This window comes from Etheostoma spectabile, unplaced genomic scaffold (assembly GCF_008692095.1).
Source record: "Etheostoma spectabile isolate EspeVRDwgs_2016 unplaced genomic scaffold, UIUC_Espe_1.0 scaffold456, whole genome shotgun sequence".
Classification (NCBI taxonomy): domain Eukaryota; kingdom Metazoa; phylum Chordata; class Actinopteri; order Perciformes; family Percidae; genus Etheostoma; species Etheostoma spectabile.
Window position 1 is genome coordinate 351,938 of NW_022605612.1, and position 11,242 is coordinate 363,179.

At 41.1% G+C, this 11,242-nt stretch overlaps 1 protein-coding gene across 1 annotated transcript in view; it reads left to right on the forward strand.

The window, feature by feature from the left end:
• Window positions 1–11,242, forward strand: part of LOC116686711 (transcriptional enhancer factor TEF-1) — a 163,561-nt gene that overhangs the window by 72,894 nt on the left and 79,425 nt on the right. Inside the window, exon 2 of the mRNA XM_032511735.1 lies at window positions 2,861–3,193. Within this exon, the coding sequence (XP_032367626.1) occupies window positions 2,989–3,193 (205 nt within the window). The 5' untranslated portion in view covers window positions 2,861–2,988. The remainder of the gene's footprint in view (window positions 1–2,860; window positions 3,194–11,242) is intronic.

Consider the following 11,242-nt stretch of genomic DNA (forward strand, 5'->3'; position numbering starts at 1 on the left):
TCTTTGTGGCTTGTGGTGTTCATCTTATAGCCAATCATCTCTATGATCACTGTTGCTGTGGCGTTCATCAGCTCATTGGTCTCGGTTATGGCTTTAGTAGGGATAGTATGTAGTGCTGCATTCACATTTTCTAGCAGACTTTTATTTATTTATATATATATATATATATATATATATATATATATATATAATAATCATTGTGTATATTAAACATTCATGAGTGGAGCTTTAATGCGATAAGTTAGCACAATCAAACACTCACCCCCAGTAGGCTTTTAAAGACAGCTGAAAGTTGAAAAGTTTAATTGTTTCACCCTCCTTTAACCAACAAAGCCGAATGTAAAATGTTGATTGTTGAGAACATACTGAAAACACCAATATATAGCAGACAATTGGATTATACTGTAGAAGTTGTTTGAAAAGTTTCTATGAATGGTGCGATCCTTTTATTTCCACCAGCAGTCATCAGTGGAGTCATTGTAACATGAATCTAAGATGATCACAGCCTCTGTTCCTTGTAAAGAGGGATACTTCACTTTAGCATACAAATTTGTACAAACACACTCACACTCGGGGTAGAGGAAACTAATCTTGCTGCTGGTGCTCAACCATAAAGCCGGCTGGATGAATGAATCCTTGTTTGAATGGTAAACTGCTAGGGGGGGGGGGGGGGGGCAGGAGGGGAGGAAAGCAAGGGTGGGAAGTTGGAGAGGAAACGGAAATGAGGGTGAATAGAATAAGCATGAAGAGCGAACCAGAGGATAAACTCTAGTAAAACCAGCAGATCTCATTCATTACACATGGCTGGGAGTCTAAGCCAGTAGATGTTTTTTTTGGGGCCTTGCAGTGCTTTGCCCCAGCTGTTAAAAGCTTTGTGCTTGGCTCAAGTGTGCGGACAGGGTTAAAATGTCTCCAAAATGTTTCCTGCTGCATTACGTGCATGTTGTCAAGTGTAATTGTATTAAAATTACTTAGACACACACATTATACACACACTGACATACACTTCAAACTGCAGGCTGTGGCAAGGGACAATGCATGGGAAGTGTGAACAGTCGAAGACCAGACAAAATGACATGTGTTCGCCCAAGGAGCTGGCACTGTGTGTGTTGTGTGTGTGTGTGTGTGTGTGTGTTGTGTGTGTGTGTGTGTGTGTGTTGTGTGTGTGTGTGTGTGTGTGTGTGTGTGTGTGTGTGTGTGTGTGTGTGTGTGTGTGTGTGTGTGTGTGTGTGTGTGATACGCCAACCCTGCTGTTGCTGTGGGGGATTTAAGAAGAATTGTAGGCAGCTGGCAAGCCCCTTTCAGTTTCTGTTTTTTCCTTCCTAAATCTGGTAGTAGCTGTGTGTAGTAGTGGTCGCTCTCTGTCTGTCTCTCAACACCAGTTATGCGCATGTGGATTTAAGGTTGGGCTACCACAGCAGTTTAACAAAATAGGCTATTTTCTACATGATAAGAAGCAATACTTTTTCGTTGGCAGCTGGGATAAATGCCTACTGTAGCATCCCCTGCAAAAGCAATGGCCAACTCTCACACTGATGGTTCATGAATACTTTATTTAAAATACACACAGTATCATATTCACAAACACACAACAAGAGCTGAGTGGGAAAACAAACAAAAAAGCTCTTAAAATTCAGCAAATTTTGTAATACTCTAAACACTAAAAAAACTGCTACAAACCATACACAAAGTCCAAATTATCCACAAACACATTTAGAGATTTGCATCAGCTTACTTTCATATAAAAGCTGTTATCATCAGCATCATAGACAGAGGGCTAGAGTAAGCTAGTAGCCAATATGAAGCACTAGTATACTAGTATAGACACTCAAGCAAGTAAATACACACATTTTACATGTAAAAAGCATTAACAAATTTTACATAGTGCTCAAACCTTGTTCATTTTCAAGCTAGGTGATGGTTTTGCATCGGACAAAGCATTTCTACAACTTTGCAATTGAGTCATTCAGCCATAGACTGTATAAAACATGAACATTGCTTCAGTGACATAATCCATAGGTTTCTAAAGAGCTAAAATGAAGTTCAAAGTGGGCGGCTCATGCTGGCACCGGGTCTTGCCTTCCTGGCAAGGCCTGACGTCAGCTAGTCTGGATAAATGGAAGTTCATTTCCAGGATAATTGCCTGACATTCACGCGCCGGATGTTCCTCACCTTCCGCTTGTTGCGTGTTGGGATTCCCTGTTTATTTCAGGAATTGACAATAAACTTTGAGCTAGCACACTGAAAATGGCAAGTTTGGAAGAATATTTGGATCGTACAACAAGGCAGGCCGGCTTGATACTTTCAGAAATTATGGTAAAGATTGACAAAGAATATGTTTACGACATTTACTCTCTAACTGAGTTGTTTTGGGACCGATTGTGGGGATTATGGACATACGCTGATACACTGGTAGGAGCAATTACGTTTAACCATGTATCCAGCTATTTTAAATAGCACACGTTACTGTATTGTGTCAACAGTTGTTTTCTTTTGAGGGGGAGACCATTTTGCAGAGCCACCATCGCTGCGTCCGGCGCTTAGCCCTGCCCAAGACAATTGTGCTAGCTAGGAGCATTAGCTAGGAACCATGTGACATTGAGTTTATATAGGAGCCACCAATGATTTTTTAAAGACATTTTTGTCTTTATTTGACAAAAGAAAGAGACTGGAAATGGTGGCAGAGAGGGTATGAAATTCAACAAAGGTCCCAAGGCTGGAATCAAACCCAGGACGTTGCAGTAATGTGGTATGAACTGTAACCACTCTCCCCCAGGACACTCTGCTGTGCACAACTTTTTTATATTTTATTTGTAGCTAATAAAACACTTTTTGTGTCTGCCTTGATTTTTCTTTTCAGAGTTCCTGCTGTCTGAAGTTGGATTTGGACCAGCCTGCTGAGTTGTCTACAGTCTACCAGCAACTTTTATTCTTATTATTGGTAGTTTGATTATTGGTAGCATTTGGGATTACCGTCAAAGCAGCAGTATGGAACGCAGTAGCTGGAGTGGCAGTGAGAGCCCAGGCGACGACATGGAACGACTAAGTGACTCAGGAGGAGATAAGACCATGGATGGGGACCCTGAGGGAGTCTGGAGCCCCGACATTGAGCAGAGCTTCCAGGAGGCCCTGGCCATCTACCCACCTTGTGGAAGGAGGAAGATTATACTGTCAGATGAAGGAAAGATGTACGGTGAGTAACGGGAGATCATTATTTCCCACAGATTAGAAAGCTTTCTCATCTGTCTGCGACTTGCGTCTTTCTCCCGTCACATCCCGCTGTCTCTTGTACCTACACCGGCCCCCGCACCCTGTCCCTTCTCCCCTTTCTGTCTGCATGTGCACTGTGTGCAGTTCTGGCGCAGATAGAGCTGAAATGTTTCCTTGAATAACTTGAATAATTTGATTACAAAAAAATCCTTGAACCAAAATTCTTTGCCTCAATCTTCGTTAAATCAATGTAACTAACAGTGTACAGGTCTCTGTGTTTCTGCTTCTGTGGACACAAGACTGACGGCGCATATTACAAATGAAGGAAGACAGCAAAAATAGTGAGGGGTCCATGAGAAGAGACAGGCGAGAGAAAACGACAGCAAGTTTGGGATTATTTTAAGATGCAAACATGCTGCCACATCATCTCAGTAGAAAACATCCAGTGTACTCCTCCATGACACAAGGTAACATACTGTAATTCCTCAAATAAAGACCGGTAGTAAATTAAAAGCCGAGCCTTTGATAGTGGCCAGGGGCGTGGTCAGCACATACAAATAAAGGCCGGCCTCAAAGTAAGGCCAGGGAAAAAATAGTGTAGATAATCTCCTAAATTCTTTTCACATGCATGTGCATTCAAGTTTACCGTAATGTATATTTCTACCAATTTAATTTAACAGATTCAACAATATATTCATGCTTTTTTTCTGGGTTATGGTACTCATGTAAAGTATTATTTTCCTACCAGTATTTTAGTCAGTGCGGATGCATGTGTTACTCAGCCAAGTGTGCCACCAGGTGCCACTAGATGGCAGTAGCTACATTGAATGTAACACAAGTCTCATTTAGTGACAGCATAGAATGACAGGCATTTAGTGACAGCATAGAATGACAGCATAGAATGACAGGCAGTGCTATTAACCAAGGGGGTAAGCTTCGCCTCTCTAAGCATAGCTCCTATGGCGCCATTTTAATGCTATAAAGCCATCACCCGCCGTTAGCATCCCATTGACTGCATTTTGACGTCACTCTGACAGTGAATAACTTTACATCTGAAGGGTTTAAAGACTACATTTGTTTATTGTTTATTTCTAAACAAACACGACAATGTATAAAAGGCTCCATTACCTTGTATCTCACGTTATGGCTCCGTAGCAGACGTTTTTTCAAAAATAGGCTGACGATTGTGTCATAACCAAGCGACTTGCTGTTGCATAGTCGACAAATCACCGAATTGTCAGAAGAAGCTGTTAAGGTTTAATTACTAATATTAACTAGTATTCTAGTTAGCAGTAATTAGTCTGTGCCTACGTTATCTCCTAACATGCACCTACGTTCTCCGTCTCTGCAAGATCAGGAATGATTGAGATTTCTCATGGTACAGCTACCAGAAGACTAACAACTTTCAGACAGGTTGCCCACACCACATCTAAATTGTCATGCTCAGTTGGAGACTGCGCAGTAACGCTCAGCTATCACCGGAAAAGTGCTTCTAATATCCTCAACTGGTCTCCGTCCAGAACTACGGGATCTGTTGGTCAATTTCTTTAACTGTCTATGCTAGTGACGGACTTTGCAACAACAAAACGAAAAAAGTTTTAAAGTATGCAAAGGAAAACTCGGGTGAAAAAGCTGCAAGACATTTCGACATTGACTCTAGGAGAATCCGAGACTCGAATAAACAGAAGGATGAGCTGACGAGATTAACTGACAGGAGCAGAGCACAGATAGCTTGCTGGAGGTGGGAGGAAAAGCTAGAAACAATGCTAGCTAGCTACCGTCTATAACGTTGATCAGATACTGGTATACTGTATGCTCTTCAGAGATGGCAAAAGTACTCACTTCCCGTACTTAAGTAGAAGTACAGATACTTGAGTTAAAAAATACGCTGGTAAAAGTGCAAGTACTGATTTAACTTCTTTACTCAAGTAGAAGTAACAGAGTACAGGCTTGGAAATTTACTTAAAGTATAAAAGTAAAAATAGCCTTGCGAATGACAACCATTTTTTATGCAAAGCTACCTGGTCCACATATGTTTCTAGAGTGCATGCTGAGAATCTTCAGGGGAAATGGAAAAAAGGCTCTTTATATGCCAGTACCTACATTTTAAATGGATGACTGTCAAAAGGCCTAAAACATCACATATATGATTATTGTGACAGAGACTGGGACTCCAGATTAATAAGATTCTGACTGAGTAGCAAGATATGATTTCAGTTGTGATTCGGTGAGAATTCATTGATCCAGTTTCTCTTTTTTAATCTTTCCTTTACCATTTAAATGAATCTACATGTATGTGTGTGTGTGCTCACATATGGCTTTTGGAAAGAAAGTAAATGATAAAATATTAATTACTACAGACAATTAAGAAGAGTTAAGGCACATTGGCCAGGAGTCAGTCTTGATGCCTACTATCTCAAACATCTCTCTCAGATAAGCCAGAGGATGATTGCGAATGTCTTGCTGCTTGTCTGCCGAATCTCTGGGATCTCCGTTTTCTTCATTTGCAATCATTTGCAAACACGTCCATACTACTGTGTGCCAACATTAGAGCCATCAAGCCGCAATGATTTACTGCAAATGAATGCCGTTGAATCTGTCTAGTCGGCTTAGTGGTGTGTCAAATGCAACGTACAGTACTGTATATTCCCATCCAATTAGATTAAATACGGTATTGATGATGCAAACAATAATAACAATAACTCCAGTGAAATTATTTGAAACCTGTTAGTGAGAACTAGATTAGGACTGTATTTAAAGCTGATTCTGGTTTCCAACTTTGCCCAGTGTCTGTTCAAACACGGACGAAGACAACTTCTAACTAGCTAAGCTTCCATCCACTTGTCAATCAAATTATCTGAAGTTCGCTGGTGAAACTGTTGATGCTTCATGAAGATCAAGCAACGTGCAACCTAGCTAACAGGTGAAGAACACAAACAGCAAAATCACTAGCTAACTTACTTGAAATGTGCATGAACTATAGACCAATACAGCATGGTTAAATGAACTGAAAACATAAGTTATATGACTTGCTTGCGGTGTGAGACGTGTGTCTGCGTTATTCTCTGACATGACAACCTCTTGTACAAAAGCCGGTACATTCACAGGGTTCAAACTGGCACAGTGGTGGTGTTTGATTACTTCTGACCCAAATTGCTTTCTCGCCCTTCTGGCTGTTGTTGTATGTTGATATTTTTCAAAATGTTTCTTAAAAAATGAATGCTCTCTGTCCACTCGAATGCCACAACTTTCTATTTAAAATGGTTCATTTAAAACAATTATACTTATTAAACAGATTAGAACATCAAACAGAATTAGAAATAAAGGTCTGCCTCTAATAAAAGCCTGCTACAAATATAAGCCGGACCACTTCTGCGATTCAGGTAAATAAAGGCCCTAGCTTTTATTTGAGGAATTACGGTAATCGTCTGCTGCTCTCGTCTACCGTGCTGTTTTACACAACTACAGCATGCAACTCTGCAAATAGTGATGTTTTACAGAAAATGTAAAAGTAAAGCTGTCAGTTTGTAGTCTAACTAAAGGGTAGTTAACTACCCTTCTGAAAAAGGGTAACTACCCAGTAAACTGGTATCCTTGTGACTGACGTATGACTGCTAGCTGTTGTGAAAGTTTCCTTACGTTACTCTATCCTCTGTGACTGTGTGTATGAAGTTCATGAAATATATTTACTCCGTCATTATTGATGGTAGCCTATTTGTGGATGTTAGCATAGTTTGCGTTCAGCGGCAGTGGAAAGAGGTGTGGGGATGGCTCATGAGCACTCCCTGCTGAGTTGATTGACAAAGCTGGTGCTCATGGACTAATTATACTCTACCTTCAAATGCAGTAGTGTGCTGGAACCAGGGATGTCTAGCACACACCAGAGGCAGCCACACTGGCTGTTGGGTTTCATTAACTAGTAAACTGTTTGCTAAACTGTGTTGGGAGTTTAGGAGCAGTGTGACGTACACAGAGAAGCTGAGCAACCAAAAGTATATGGGAAGCTAAAAACGTGAGATAAAGAAGTGCCTTGGTCAGCAGTCTCTGTTTGTGCAATGAGAACTCACAGTGGCAGAAAAATCACGCCCACAAGTATCTTTGTGAGCGCTGGAGGGCATACGCGCTCTCACAGGTAAACTTTGCTCTAAAAGTTGATTTCTGTTTGCCTGAATTAAACTGACTTCTTACACTTTAAGGGCGGTAACGAATGGAGGCACTGGCCTCAGGAAGCCCAAAGTTGTAAGGTGTACTGGTCAAAGAAGTGTTCTTCTGCCTTAATTAATGATGTAATGCAAGATAGAACCGTAAATAAAGGAATTTGTGTCTCTTTAGCCGTTCTGTTGTTGGGATATGTGCAATGCTTTTAAAATGTCTGTAAATCCTTGCCAATGTATGTACCCTAAACTCATCAACACTAAAGCTAACGTTAGCCTTAGCTAACATGGCTGTTAGCCAGGCCAGCTAGTCTGATTTAATCCATAAACAGAAATAATGTTTAATGGTGTGGTGTATGATGTAAAGTTAACGCATTCTACTAATAAGTTAAACATGCCAAAAATAATAAATATTTATAATGATGTATTTTTACATTCCTTTATTTACGGTGATGTTTTGTGCAACATTGTTAATAAAGACAGAAAAACTGTTTTGCGGGTAACTAGACTGCTCTGTGTGGGTGAGATCCCATTGAAAGTGATCAATCATAAGAGGGCAATTGTCTCCCTTGGTTTCTGCTCCCAAAATATCAAAAGTCAGTTTTCATTCAGGCAAGTAGAAATCTACTTTGAGAGTAGAGTGCGGATACCCGAGCCGGCCGGGTCTGGCTGGATTTGGACAGATATTGATGAAAGAAATGATGTTCGGTTTCAGGTTGGTCTCAGCGCGATAAGGCATTTGTTGTAAAATAGTGCTAAGGCTCCTTTTAAAAGAACACACCAGCTTATTGGGACTTTAGCTTATTCACCGTTACCCCCAGAGTCAGACAAGTCAATACATACCTTTCTCATCTCTGTACGTGCTGCAACTCTGTCTGACGCCCCCAGCATTAGCTTAGCCTAGCAAAGAATCCTGCGGGTAACTGGTTCCAACTAGCTACTGCTAGCTGCTGCAAACGCTCCGTGACCGGGTTTCTCAGGTGCTGCGAGCAAATCACTCCGCCCAAGTAGCAGAAGTACCCGTGCTTCGCCTTTCTGAGAATATAGTTCCCAGGTATGCGGTTAGAATATGGCTGTGTCTCATGTGACCTTGTTATTTGTACACCCTGTGACTATACAAATCACAGTATGTAAATAGGAACATGTTGACGTTATTTTGTCACTTATTGGGAGCAGTAGCTACTTGGATGTTCCTTTTTAAGGTGTGTGTGTGTGTGTGTGGGTGGGGAATTAGATGTGACCGGAGTTGGTGGAGTAAGTTTTGTACAGTGTGTGCGATTTCCGAAATAAACCCCAGACTGAAAGCCAAGTTCATTCATTTGCTTACCAGAAAAGGGATTTTAAACCCAACGTTATTCATTTTATAGCGCCAGCCTTGGAGGTAACGAGTCTCCCCTGGTTTTCTGACCACCACGATCGGAAACGAAGCAATCAGGAAAGTTTAACACATGTAACATTTGAAATTTAAAATGGTTTATTAACGTGCGCTTGTTGCCCCGTGCGCGCTGATGCGCTCATCTGTTGACATTTCCGAATGTCTTCCTACAGTTGCTTAATAAAAGTGGGCTTTCCTATGAAGGTAAATATGGTGCAAAATGTGAAAGCACGTAGATGTGACGGGAACACTTGTAGAATATGATTTGAGAGGTTGTAGAAAAAAATCTGTACTCCATTTTTTTTATCACTTTAGTCACTTTTCCAGTACAACTCAGTGTACAGTCCCTGACAAAAGTCTTGTCGCTTATCTATTTTGTAGAAACACCTGCTATTAACCTGACTTTTAATTAATCATTGGTGTAAGAATAGATCATATGAAGCTAAAACCCTCCAGATGATGTTCAATGCACTGAAATAAATTATTCAAGATTTATTATTTAAACAAGACAGAAAGGTCAATATTTGGCAAGACAAAAGTTTTGTCGCCTAGACTAAATTGAACAAATTTACTACAAATACTAAAATATATTAGCAAATTAAATAGTGGTGCTGTGAGATTCAAATTTAAATCTGTGATGACTCCCTGAGCTTGAAGGACTGCATCATGTGGTTTGGAAGGATTCATACAATGTATTGATGAAGTCATCAGGAATAGTAGGAAAGCAGTCTTGCATGCCCTCCAGAGTTCATCAATATTCTTTGGTTTGGTCTTCCATGCTTCCTCTTCATCCTACCCCACATCTGCTCAATGATGTTCATGTCTGGTGACGGGCCGGCCAATCCTGGAGAATCTTGATCTTCTTCGCCTTGAGGAACTTTGAAGTGGAGATGGAAGTATTGCGATGGAGCCTACCTGCTGCGGAGAATTTGGCCTCTTTATGGTTGGGAATATAAGAGGTAGCTAAGATTTCTTGGTATTGAGACTATTGATGTTGCTTCCACGCCAGATTTCGCACACCCCCATACTGGATGTACCCCAGACCATGATTTTTCCGCCACCAAACTTTTCCGCCACCAAAAATATTGCAGGGACCAGTAGGTTCCTGCAATATTTGGGGCAACTGTGGTGTAATTCAACAGAAGATTCATCTGAAAAATCCATTTCTTCCACTTCCCAGATCCATCCTTTAAGCAGGCTGTGGCCTGGCAAATGCCACACGGTTTTTCAATGTCTTTTGTTTAGGTGCTGGCTTCTGGGCACTGATTCGACCATGGAGGCCATTTCGAGACAGAATCCGACAAAACCGTTGGTTGACACAGGGATTTAGGGGACCAGGTCTGGTGGAGCTCTGCTGCAGTGGAAAATGGGCTGGCCTTGGATTTTCGAGCCAACAAACGGTCCTCTCGAGCAGTTGTCTTGCGGGGTTGCCTGACCTGGGCTTGTCAAAAACTCTCCAGTGTCTTCAAATGTTTTTAATCCTCTGTACTTGGCTGAGACACATTGGGTGTCTGCCACATCAGCAGTGGATCTGGTCTTCAGGCTCTTGATAATCAAAACTTTAGTCTCAGGGTGAATCTTAGGCATGTTTGCAGATGTCTAGTTGCAGTGATGTGAAGTCTAGTGTACTGGGGTTGATTTTATACACACCTGAGACCTAATTGATCCATTATTAGTCACAGGTGAAGCTCATATGACAAGGCGACAACACTTATGTCTTTGCAAAAATTGACTCAATGGGCTTTACCAAGCTGTGAATATTAGAATACTTTTTGACAGTTTCTTTTTGCACTGAAACATTATTACAAAAGCTGTTGGGATTAAAATGAGCCATTTCTTGTAAATAAATCTTGACCAGAAATATATTTCAGCGGCACTTCAGGTCAATTTGTACACAAGCGACAAGACTTTTGTCAGGGACTGTATACAACCTCTCGAATCTGTCGCTGCAACGTGCTCTCTCGCATTACACAGCGGCGAGTCTGCGCATATCGACTTTTGCAACACTTCTTGCAATACATTTGGTGCAAAACTAATTTGTTTTTCTTAAATTAACATAGAATGGAGAAAAGCCTCATGGGAATGGGGATTGCGTTCATCCAATGTCAAGTCTATTTACGGAAATGCAGGGAGATAAATGAGTGCCCCCTCATCTAATGGCATGACCTAAAGACATATGTCAGACAGAGAGAAAGCAACAAAGTTCGAGGAAAGTAGAGGCATTTTTTCACAGTTGGGATTTGCGTGGTTTCTTGCTGTTTTGTGATGTTACCCATGGATGGCAAGAAGAAAAATCAGAACAGAGGGGACGAAAAGACCAGAATGAAGAAGAAGTGGATGCTGGAGGATGCATTAAAGTGCTCAAAAATGACGAATTTATTCCAAAATCAGGCTTCAACGAGTGCTGCAGGGGAATTGACTGAAAAATGGGTTAGATGGCTTATTTGGTAGTGATGATCTCCTCATTGCAAGTAACATCATCTCAAATGAGCTCCATTTTAAG